The sequence below is a fragment of the Camellia sinensis genome, chromosome 10, assembly GCF_055761805.1.
Source record: "Camellia sinensis isolate YWXY chromosome 10, ASM5576180v1, whole genome shotgun sequence".
NCBI classification, from domain to species: Eukaryota; Viridiplantae; Streptophyta; class Magnoliopsida; order Ericales; family Theaceae; genus Camellia; species Camellia sinensis.
In genome coordinates, this window is record NC_138970.1 from 177,603,913 (window position 1) to 177,616,378 (window position 12,466).

The 12,466-nt window shown below is 37.3% G+C and overlaps 1 protein-coding gene across 1 annotated transcript; it reads right to left on the bottom strand.

Moving 5' to 3' along the window:
• Positions 1-1,134: 1,134 nt before the first annotated feature.
• Positions 1,135-5,232, bottom strand: LOC114268321 (zinc finger BED domain-containing protein RICESLEEPER 2). The gene is made up of 4 exons (XM_082892908.1): positions 5,049-5,232; positions 1,726-3,886; positions 1,538-1,624; positions 1,135-1,413 (listed from the first exon to the last, which is right to left on the bottom strand). The coding sequence occupies exons 2-3, from the start codon at positions 3,881-3,883 to the stop codon at positions 1,575-1,577; spliced, it is 2,208 nt and encodes a 735-aa protein (XP_082749034.1). The 5' UTR covers positions 3,884-3,886; positions 5,049-5,232; the 3' UTR covers positions 1,135-1,413; positions 1,538-1,574.
• Between the last annotated feature and the right edge of the window lie 7,234 nt (positions 5,233-12,466).

Genomic DNA, 12,466 nt, shown 5'->3' on the forward strand with positions numbered 1-12,466 from the left:
TTGTAAACAAATTGGGCCGAGCTAGGAAGAGTCTTCTTTGGGAGTTGGACCGCGTAATGGGCCAAGATAAGGGCTGGTGTAGCTCGGTCTTAGGCCAAGAAGACATCTCATATTTTGGGTTTGGGCCGAACTATGGACCGAGGTATTGGTAGAAAGAGGACCGAGCTAAACGATAGCTCTACAGGGCGTCATCTCGAAGTCAAGACTGATAGTAGTACTAAAAGTATCACAAAGCCAAAGTAACTTGGTTGACCGCAATGTTAGCCGAGGTAAAGATGTTAGTCGAAATAAGTGGGCCTGGTGGTTAGCCGAGGTATTGGTGAGAAAGGATGTCGGGCTTGGTATTGCTCGGCCAGTCTTGGTATAACTCGGTCGGGCGCCATCTACATCATTACTTAAGCGTGTGACCGAGGTAACTTAGCTCGGTGTGGTTGCAGCAGCTTATTAAAAGGAGGTAGCATCAATGGCGAGGGCCGAGCTGTGTACAGGGGTGTGCACGGTGCGGGTTGGTGCGGTTTAGGGGGAAAATAGAAATCGTATGGCGGGTGGCGGATTGATAAAAATGTCATTAGAATTTGCCATTTTTTTTTATCAAAAACCGGCGGTTCGATTGGCAAATAATAGTGTATTTGTCTTGGCGGTTCGGGCGGTTTGGCGGTTTATAAACAATATAATTCAAATTATAAAACTTGAATCAAAGAATAAAAAGATCTAATTTATAAATTAACTGAAATAGTCAAAATTAAAATAATCAAAAGTTAAAAATAAAGATGCATAACCTGCAATTGTTCCGGTGAAATACCCTCTAGTGGTATGGCAGAGAAAACTTACAATTTAGGTGATCCAGCAGCAGCATATGTTCTCCCTTCCTCAGTAAGTGCCCATCTCTCCCTCTTAATGTCCTGCACAATTAGCACGAAGCATATGTAATCCACAGAAATAACATCTACAATTATATGACGTGATATGACCCAATAGATGTCATTCTATTATACTAATGCAGTATTACCATGCAATCTGAACTCAGTAACCTGTAGAACATCTAAATTCAACTTCTAGAGCTTGGCCAATTAGAACATCTAAATTCAACACAATAGCAACTCAAGTTAAAAATCTATCTATTCCATCAATAAATTAGTTCAACCAACATAGTTCAACATAATTCATCCAACATAGTTCTACAACATAATTCATACAACATCCAACATAATTCATCAACATAATTCATACAACATCCAACATAGTTCAACAAAAAAAGTTCTACAACATCCAACATAGTTCAACCAACATAGTTCAACATAATTCAACCCACAAACAATCCAAGAATTCAAATAAATTAATCTACTCATCAAACTCCACAATAACTTCAATCCTTCACAATTGCTTCAACCAAACTTCAAAAACTTCATTAATCTGTGGACATGAGCAAAGAAAACATAAATAAATAACAAAAAAACTATCATCAAAATCATTATAAAAAATATATAAAAAAAACATTATAACAAAATAATATTCAAGAGTAAGAATTAAGTCTAACCTCAAGAACTTTAAAACCAAACTAACTTGGAGACAAATTAGTCCTCAACAATAGTTGCTTCTTGTGCAGTAGATGATGAAAAAAATTCTGGAAAATAAAAGATATTTTTAATGTTATTCAAAATTACATAAAAGCTAAAATCAATATTGAATAATCTTTTTAAAATAAACACATATCAAAAAAATTACCTGACTCAATTTCTTCATATTGTTCAACATCATCCATACATTCTCTAAGATTGATTGGAATTGATGAAGACCGTAACCAATTTTGTGCACAAATTAGAGCCTCCACCATCTTTGGCATCAAAGAACTCCTAAATGGATCAAGCACACATCCACTGGTACTAAAAGCTGACTCAGAAGCCACTGTAGAAACTGGGACAGCCAACACATCTTTTGCTATTAAAGAGAGAACCTTATACTTATTGCCATTAACCTTCCACCAATTCAAAATATCAAAGTTTGGAACTCTTGGGTCTACACAATCATCAACCAAATATTTTTCCAACTCTGATTTGTTCTCCACACTTTTTTCCGACTCCAAATGGTTAATATATTGAGAGGCAAAGAGTGTCATGGGATCTTCCTCTTCCTCTTCATCAACTTCCATCACTTGCGGAGCTTGACTTGCATATGAAGGTGCAACATTACCAACATTGTTCTTCTCAACATAATGATCAAACAAGCGCTCCAATGTTGCCTTCACCCTCGCCACTAAAATTTCTACCTTGTCATTTTCATACACTTTATTGAATGAAAACTTAAGATATGTCAACTTGTAGCAAGGGTCTAACACAACGGCAACATATAACAAGAAATTGATATTATCGAGATTCTCCCAATATTTGTCATATTTCAATTTCATCTTATCAGCCATGTTACTCAACACTACATCTCCACTTTTACTTAATTGAACTAATTTAGATTGCACCGACACGAGTTGATGAAAAAAAACATTAGATGTCACATGCAAAAATCCTGAAAGTTGCAAAGTCACATGATAAAAAAATCTTAAAAATTTCACAAAGACTTTAGCTACCTCCCAATCGTCTTCTTTAGGATATGAAATGAATCTTTTTCCTTTCCCTTTGCCTCTTCCACCATCATTCTCATTTGCATTCTCATTTTCATCATCATTCTCCATGAAAAATAACTTGAATCGTGGGTCATCCTCTTCTAAACACTCAAAAGCTTTTTGAAATTTCTCGGCTACCTCCAACATCAAATAGGTGGAATTCCACCTTGTTGGAACATCAAGGCATAACAAACTTTTACAAGTAATCTTTTTATGCTCCACACAATTTTTAAAAGTTTGTAGCCTAGCTGGAGATGACTTTACATATTTCACAGCTTTTCGAATCTTGGCAATTGAGTGATTTTGTTCTTTTAAACCATCACAAACAATTAAATTCACTATGTGTGCACAACATCTCATATGTAAAAACTCATTTGCCAAGATAGTGGAAGGCCAATCTTTTGTTCTTCTCTTCAAAAATGCAATAGCACCATCATTAGAGCTTGCATTATCAACTGTAATAGTGAAAATCTTATCAATCCCCCAATCTTGCAAGCATTTGTCTAATTGTTTGCCAATTGTCTCACCCTTATGATTAGGAACTATACAAAAACTAAGAATTCTTTTGTGCAAATTCCAATCATTATCAATCCAATGGCCGGTGACACACATGTAATTTAGATTTTGAATTGATGTCCAAGTGTCAGTGGTTAGGCATACTCGTTGTTTCCTTAGAACTTTCTTCAATTTTTGCTTTTCATCAAGAAATAAGTTCAAACAATCACGAGCAATAGTAGTGCGAGAAGGGACATTGAACCTAGGTTCCATAAGTAAACAGAAATTTCTAAACCCTTCCTTCTCCACATGCCTAAAAGGTAATTCATCAATTATAATCATCTTTGTTAGTGCTTCCCTAAGCAGTTTTTCATCATATTCTATTGCTTTGAGAGATCCAACCCTTCCTTCTCCTTCTTTTTTAACAAAAGAGAGCGTTTTTTGTTTTTTGTCCACTTCCCTAATAGGAGACTTCATACATTGATGCTTAAGGTGGTTCCACATATTACTAGTCCCATCTTGTTTTCCACGAGCACCATAATCCTTACCACAATAATTACAAGCAGCCCTAGGTTTATCAGGCTCACAATCTTCAAGTAAAGTGAAGTGTTCCCAAACCTCAGATTTCTTTTTATCTAAATTAATACTAGGGCATGGACGAGTTTTACCAGAATTTTTGGCACCCATTGTGGAAGTGGTAGAACTAGCAACAGTGGTTGATTCTGCAGTTGGTGTAGGAGGGTTTCCACCGGCATTTGTATTTTCGTCATCCATTCACTATTACAAAAAAATTATATGAATGATAAGTAAATAAATAAAAATAAACAAAATAAAAATATATATGCAATGAGAAGTAGGACTGAGAAGTGATGTTCATGGGCCTAAAGTAAATTCATAGAGTTTAACTGGGTATGTTTCCAGTAAATTCATGGACTTAAAGACTAATCACAGTTAGCATTAGTATGTTTCCAATAAATTTGCTCATTAAAGATTCTCAACTCTCCTACTGAATTTGTGAGTTCATGGGCCTAAAGTAAATTCATAGAGTTTAACTGGGTTGAAAACAGTGATATTCTCCTTTCTTTTGCGCAGTCCACCACATCAATTCGTATAAAGCTATAACACCAACAAAGTTATTCAAGTTGAAATAGCAAACAATTCTAATGGCAACATCAAGAACATTTATCATTTCTCTCCCTTGAAGGCACTATTTTATAATGTACATAGCAGCCCTACAAATTTGAGCAAACATTCAAATATCCAATTTGACATTCATTTGTGAAGGTACTCCATGTAGGTTATCATGTCAACAGGTCTTCCTCCACAAAACAAATGTTGTCTGTGGAAAATATTGACCTGAGGCCTTTAATTACATATTTGTAGCTACTTTACCAACTATACAATTCCACTGCTATGATTGCAGGAAAGAGTTTGGGTGCACATGAATTACAAAAACACAAAAAAGAACTCAAATTGCTCAAGGGGCTTTGCAGTTTTCCTATTTGTAAATTAGGTAAACTAATAAAGATATCAGAGATCTAAACACAAATGATGACTTGTATAGCTTTGATCTCACAAGGTTGAATTTCACAAATTGAAAATTAAATGGAGATATTGAAGTTTGCATATTTCTCCATGGATTCACCTATATAGTCACACCTAAGGAAAAGCTCTAGAATGTTAGATTTTGAAATCAACAGCCAAACTTGAAATATAACAAAATAAACAAAATAACACACTATATAAAATAAAAATAAAATAACAGAAGCAACATAACATTAGATTATAGAGTAAAGCAATATTATTTCATGAATCAACAACACTATATATATATAGAGTAGAGCAGTATATATGTATAATGTATGCACAAAGAACAAAGAGAGAGTGAAAGAAAAGAGACAGAGAGAGCATCGAGAGAGAGAGAGAGTAGCGAGAGTACCGACGAGGAGGAGGAGAAACCAGCGGGAGACGATCGGCAAGGGAAGGAGAAACAGCGGCGAGACGATCGGCAAGGCAAGGGAAGGAGACGAGCAGCGGCGCTGGGTGTACGTTATGAACGAGATGAAATCAAAATGTGTGGTTGTGTGTGGGTATTAGGTTTAATGGAGGAATGATTGTGTGTGAGAGGGTGTATAACAGCTGGGTATTTTTTAAAAAAACTTAGGCGGTCGGGTCGGGTTGACAGGCGGTTTGAAAATTTTAACCCGCTACCCGCGCCGACCCGCCACTGCAGGTCCTCCAACCCGCCCAACCCACCTGCCAGAACTGAAATTTTGTGCGGTTCGGTGCGGTTCGGAGCGATTCGGTGCGGTTTTGGCAATTTTGGCGGTATTATGCACAGCCCTAGCTGTGTATAGCTCGGCAGAGTGGCATCCGTTAGATCGGCTTTCGATCACACGATCCAAAGGACAGGGGACCGAGATAAATCAGTTCGGGCAAGAATGTATAACCGAGGTAAAAGGTTCAGCCATCTCACTTGGCTTGCAGTGATGAGGCTTCTAATAGGACTCTGCTAAGGAGAGTTAGAGTCCTACTGGGATTGTGTAAACCATCTCACTTGGTTGGTAGTGAGTAGGAGTATGACTCCTAGGAGGACTCTGCTAAGGAGAGTATAGTCCTACTAGGATTGTGCAAAACCATCTCACTTGGTTGGTAGTGAGTAAGGTGTGTGATTCCCAGGAGGACTCTCATACGGAGAGTTGGAATCCTACTAGGATTGTGCCAAAGTAAAGTCTATAAAAGCTCATGACCAGACCTATGGACAGGTATCCCAATTCTTACTCTAGAATACACAGAGCTTATTGTCTATTGTCTAGTTGCTGACTTTGGCATTAGAGGGGTTTCCGGCACACACCCGCCGGCTAGTTCACATTTGTGTTTTCAGGTAGCAAAGCGACGACGTTTGGAGGACTGTAAACTTGATCAACAGGATCATACGAGAAGATTTATTTCTTTCCTATACAATTGGCGTCGTCTGTGGGAAATTCACAAAGAGCAAAACCTCTTGATCAAGTTTTCCTCTCTAGTTGAAAGCAATGGCGCACAATGAAGACTTGCCGCAATCTGCTATAGATGGGCAAACTCTGGAAGGGGGTGGGAGGCGCAAAGGTTTACCTTCTATCCCACCCATGGCGGAATTAGATCCCCAGCGAAGGAATCCACGGAAAAAAGCAAGAAGAAGACAGGGCTCAAGTCCACACCGTTCTCGGAGCCCTGATAGACAGAGGCGGAAGATGGATCATCAGGTTCTCGAAGATCGCGTAAGGGAGCAAGACGAAGTAATAAGAAGAATAACGGCTAACATAGAGTTTATGAAGAGCGAGATAAAAAGCAAAGGGGTGGTAACAAAAGAGGGGAGCAGAGGCAACACACACTCTTGCCACTCAGAAGATTATGACAGACAAGTCACACTATCACAAACTGAAAGTAGAAGCCTCAGGTCGGGTGATACACAATCAAAGACTTCCAGGACACGCTACTCCAGACCTGAGAAAAAGAAGACTGAAAGGGCTCGAAGGAGAGAAGACACTCAGGCTCATGACCCCCGCAGAGTCTCCGCACTACAACGATTGGCTCCTAGAACACATAGGAGTGTCGAGGTTGGAATTCCAGAACCAGATTCAGAACAAACACCAAGACGCCAGTGGAGATTGACCAGCTTCTCTCCATCAGCATGGGTAAGAAGGAAACATTGAAGTCTTACGACAATCGGTATTGGGAGACCTTCAACCATGTAACAGATTGTCCTACAAACCTAGCTATTGCACAGTACAAGCAAGGTCTATTAGTGGGTCATAAATTGAGAGATTCAATAACAATGACGCCACCTCTTTCTATGGAAGCCCTGATGGAGCGAGTGCACCAATACATCTTAGTAGAGGAAGATGGGATGCACACCAAGGTAGAGTTCGATACAAACAGTGATATCGGACAGAACACCTTCGGCAAAAGTTAGCACGGTTGGAAAGAAGGACTAACCAAGCGCAACAAGTCTTTGCCCGACTTGGGAGGCAATCAAGAAGTTTGGCAGGAATAACCAAACGCTTAGCTCTATGTTGGCCGGAATAACCAACATTTAGCTCTCCTAAGCCAAGATAAGGATATCTAGGCTGCAGGAAGTTGGCAGGTTTGACCAACAAGTCTTTGCCCGACTTGGGGGGCAATCAAGAAGTTTGGCAGGAATAACCAAACGCTTAGCTCTATGTTGGCCGGAATAACCAACATTTAGCTCTCTTAAGCCCAGGATAAGGATTCAGGCTGCAGGACGTTTGGTCAGAAAAATCAAACACTTTACTCTGGGTTGGCCGGAATAACCAACTTAGAGGTTGGCTGGAAAAACCTCCTGGCTGCAGGACGTTTGGTCGGAAAAACCAAACACTTTACTCTAGGTTGGCCGAAATAACCAACTTAGAGGTTGGCTGGAAAAACCAACACCTCTCCTAAGCCCAGGATAAGGATCCAGGCTGCAAGACGTTTGGTCGGAATAACCAAACACTTTATTCTAGGTTGGCCGGAATAACCAACTTAGAGGTTGGCTGGAAAAACCAACACTTGGTACTCTTTAGCCGAAGTAAGGATATCGGCTAAAGAGTGGTTGGCTGGATTAAACCAACTCTTGGTACTCTTTAGCCGAAGTAAAGACATCGGCTAAAGAGTGGTTGGCTGGATTAAACCAACTCTTGGCACTCTTTAGCCGAAGTAAGGACATCGAGCTAAAGAGTGGTTGGCTGGATTAAACCAACTCTTTGTACTCTTTAGCTGAAGTAAGGACATCGGGCTAAAGAGTGGTTGGCTGGATTAAACCAACTCTTGGTACTCTTCAGTCGAAGTAAGGACATCGGCAAAAGAGTGGTTGGCTGGATTAAACCAACTCTTGGTACTCTTTAGCCGAAGTAAGGATAACGACTAAAGAGTGGTTGGCTAGATTAAACCAACACTTGGTACTCTTTAGCCAAAATAAGGATATCGGCTAAAGAGTGATTGACTGGAAAAACCAACACATACTTCTCCTAAGCTGAGCTAAGGATCTAGACTGTAGGAAGTTGGCAGGTATGTCCAACAAAATTTCTGAAACTCTTTGGTCGGGATGATGGTTACCTCGGCCAAAACAGGTTGGCAAGGTTCGTAACCGAGTTAGTCTGTTCGACAAGACACAGAAAGAACGACTCGACGTATACAAACTCGAAGGATATATACGTTAAAGACAAAAAATCAGGGCTATTCAAATTTTTGGCATGACGATGGTAACAAGGAGAACAAGGATATTGGGGGCACGCCATATATCCTGGGAATAACGTCGTACCAGATTAGTGGAAGGACATGCTAAGCAACTGACAAGGCTTATTGGGACCAAACAAGCCGTGAAAACCGAACAACTTCTTAGCTCGGCTGGAGGAAAAATAATCCCAATCATTCTACGCAGATGGAATTAAGGGGCAATTGAGAGGGTAATTTGTAAACAAATTGGGCCGAGTTAGGAAGAGTCTTCTTTGGGAGTTGGACCGCGTAATGGGCCAAGATAAGGGCTGGTGTAGCTCGGTCTTAGGCCAAGAAGACATCTCATATTTTGGGTTTGGGCCGAACTATGGACCGAGGTATTGGTAGAAAGAGGACCGAGCTAAACGATAGCTCTACAGGGCGTCATCTCGAAGTCAAGACTGATAGTAGTACTAAAAGTATCACAGAGCCGAAGTAACTTGGTTGACCGCAATGTTAGCCGAAATAAGTGGGCCTGGTGGTTAGCCGAGGTATTGGTGAGAAAGGATGTCGGGCTTAGTATTGCTCGGCCAATCTTGGTATAACTCGGTCGGGTGCCATCTACATCATTACTTAAGCATGTGACCGAGGTAACTTAGCTCGGTGTGGTTGCAGCAGCTTATTAAAAGGAGGTAGCATCAATGGCGAGGGCCGAGCTGTGTATAGCTCGGCAGAGTGGCATCCGTTAGATCGGCTTTCGATCACACGGTCCGAAGGACAGGGGACCGAGATAAATCAGTTCGGGCAAGAATGTATAACCGAGGTAAAAGGTTCAGCCATTTCACTTGGCTTACAGTGATGAGACTTCTAGTAGGACTCTGCTAAGGAGAGTTAGAGTCCTACTGGGATTGTGTAAACCATCTCACTTGGTTGGTAGCGAGTAGGAGTATGACTCCTAGGAGGACTCTGCTAAGGAGAGTATAGTCCTATTAGGATTGTGCAAAACCATCTCACTTGGTTGGTAGTGAGTAAGGTGTGTGATTCCTAGGAGGACTCTCATAGGGAGAGTTAAAATCCTACTAGGATTGTGCCAAAGTAAAGTCTATAAAAGCTCATGACCAGACCTATGGACAGGTATCCCAATTCTTACTCTAGAATACACAGAGCTTATTGTCTATTGTCTAGTTGCTGACTTAGGCATCGGAGGGGTTTCTGGCACACACCCGCCGGCTAGCTCACATTTGTGTTTTCAGGTGACAAAGCGACGACGTTTGGAGGACTGCAAACTTGATCAACAGGATCATACGAGAAAATTTATTTCTTTCCCGTACAAAGTGCTAATAGCAGTACTCCTTCATAATAAACAAAAAAATTAATTTTTTTTGGTACTTCCCAAAATAACCTTGAGAAATATCACTAAACGATAAAAACGTACAAATAAATATGGGCAAATTACCTACATCTCCCTTGAGGTTTAGCTAAATTACAGATTCTCCCCTAAGGTTTCAGAAATTACATCCCGCCTTCCGAGGTTTATATTTACATAACAATCTAACCCCTACCGTTAACTAAACATTAAGAATGGTTAGCTGACATCACCAAAATATAAATTGATGGACGATATTGCCCCTGCTGAAATTCTTTTGATAAATCAACAAAATTTACAAAAGAATTACGTTAGATGGAAAAAAAGAAAAAAAAAGTTTTTGCAACCATGTTTGATTTGTTATTTAGAAAAAAAAAATCATAATTTAAAAAAAAATAAAAACTAATTTAATAAAAATAAATATGGAAAAATATATTTAATTTATAAAAATTGTTTCTAACCACTCAAAAGATAAAATTATATAAAAATAATAATTATTTCTTATTTCTTATTTCTTAATCAAATTAATTTTTATTTTTTTAAAATAAATTAAAAATAAATTTCTAAAAATCAAACCAAATGTATTCTATAAATTTTTTGACAAGTCATTTCTTGTGTGTTTTTACTTATTTAATTATTTGTTAATTGTATGATATTTTCACCATCTGACACTACAACATATAAGAGTTATAGAGATTAATTTTTTTATCTCTAAAAGTGAAAATTTTGTTACAAAAGACATTTAGGGGTTAATTTCTATAGTTATGAAGATAGTCGTTAAAAGGTCGCTCTGAAAAGTCAAAAATAAGGTTTTTAACGATAAAATTTCAAAAATATCAATAATAAATAGGCTTTTAGAAACAAAATGATTTGGTCTCAAAATGATTTATTTTTTAAGACAAAAAATTTGATACCAAAAAGATAATAATTAATCACTAATGTTCAATTTTCGTTACTAAAAATATAATAACGACACTTTTTGCAACAAAAATATTTGGTCTCCTAAAAATAATTTTATCCTTAAATTTTGGTCTCTAAAACCTTAATTTTTTGTAGTGTGATAAGGTTTTTTTCATTTTAATTTTACATTTCATAACTTATATAAAAATGATAATTTAGCTAAACCTCAGGGAGAATTGTAATTTACCTAAACCTCAAGTGAAAATCTGTAATTTAGCTAAACCTCAAGGGAGTGTAGGCAATTTACCCTTATTTGTCAAAAGGGCATTTTAGTTAATTTATGATATCCGTTAACGGTGTTAATTGCGATGAGACGGGATATAATTTTTAAAACCTTAGGAGGAATTTGTAATTTCGCTAAATCTCAAAGAAGGTGTAGGTGAGGGTGATTCTATTTACACCATTACTTACTTCTTTACACCCTTAATATGAGTTTTTTTTTTTCTCTCCACTTTTATCCATGTGTGAAATTTCCTTTAAGGATAAAACACTAAAATTAAATATATTTTGTTATATTCTTACACCCCTTGGTCTTCAATCCCTACTCCTCTTTTTCCTTTCTTAATTTTTCTTTTCTCTTACACATCTCTTTTGAAAAAGTGAGAATCATAGTATTTTGATCATTAAAGAAAGCAATGGATGAAGAAACGGTGGTGAAGAACCATCAAAAAAGTGAAATAGTGAGTTATTTATTTATTTATTTATTTGGTAGGTTTTTATTTTGTTTTATGGACTGGTGTTCGACTATCTAAATTCATTACAAACAAGGTTTGATAAGTTTTTTTTTATGAATACGATTTTTTCTTATTTTTAATTTGTATTGAGTTTTATTAATAATTTGACGTATAAATATATTTATTATTTTTAGATTTTTGGTAATCGTGAAACATTAATTAAATGGGCTTCTGACGTTGGGAAGAAGACTGAATTTGTCATTGTCATAAAGACATCAAATGCGGAAGGCAATGGCAGAAAATCAAGACTTACACTTGCTTTAAAAAAAAAAGTTACTATAGAGACAACAGGAAGATCAAGAATGAACGATTGAGGTTGACAGGTTCTAAAAAGTGTGGATGTCTATTTCTATTAAGGGAAAAAAATTATCTACAAATTACCAAGATAAATAGTGATAACATATTTGATTCATGAATGCAAACAATGACATATTTTATGGATATTCGTACACTTGATATTTTTATGAATTATTTTATGGATACTTTTTATGTATGATTTTATGAATGCATATTTGATTTATAAATTTTTTTATGGATGCTTCAAGGAAAAAGTAAATATTTCAATGTACAGTGACGGAGGCTTAGACAACTCTATTGTAGTTTAGTAACATGACACTAGAGTAATCTCATTTGTATAACAATGTATCACTGAACATGCACTTTACAAGTGATCCAAATTAATTTTTTGTTATCATCTAATTGGACGACAACATAATGTTGGGGAAAAAAATTTGTCCAGTAACATGGCACTGGAGTAATTCAAATTAATTAGCGTTGTATTATCGAACAGACCCACCACAAATTAAAAAATCATTGTTTGGAAGAAAGTGTCTCTATAAATATATAGCAACAAAATGTTAGAAAGATCTATTTTTTCCGACAGCATAACATCGGAATAATGTAAATTGTTTAGCACCGCGTTACCAAAATTAGTGGTGTAAAGAGATGAAATAGTTAATTTAGGGTTAGCTTTGGTAATATATTAGAGGTGTAATGAGAATTATATTTTTTTTAGTGGTGCAATGAGATGGAGGGTGTAAAGATGTTAAATAATGGTGTTAGTAGAATCACCTTGTAGGTAATTTGCCCAATAAATATCAT

Coding starts and splice junctions, on each gene's coding strand:
- LOC114268321 (XM_082892908.1), bottom strand. CDS start 3,883: ATGGATGACGAAAATACAAATGCCGGTGGAAACCCTCCTACACCAACT. Junction 1,625..1,725: donor ATATGAAGAAATTGAGTCAG/GTAATTTTTTTG, acceptor TTTATTTTCCAG/AATTTTTTTCATCATCTACT.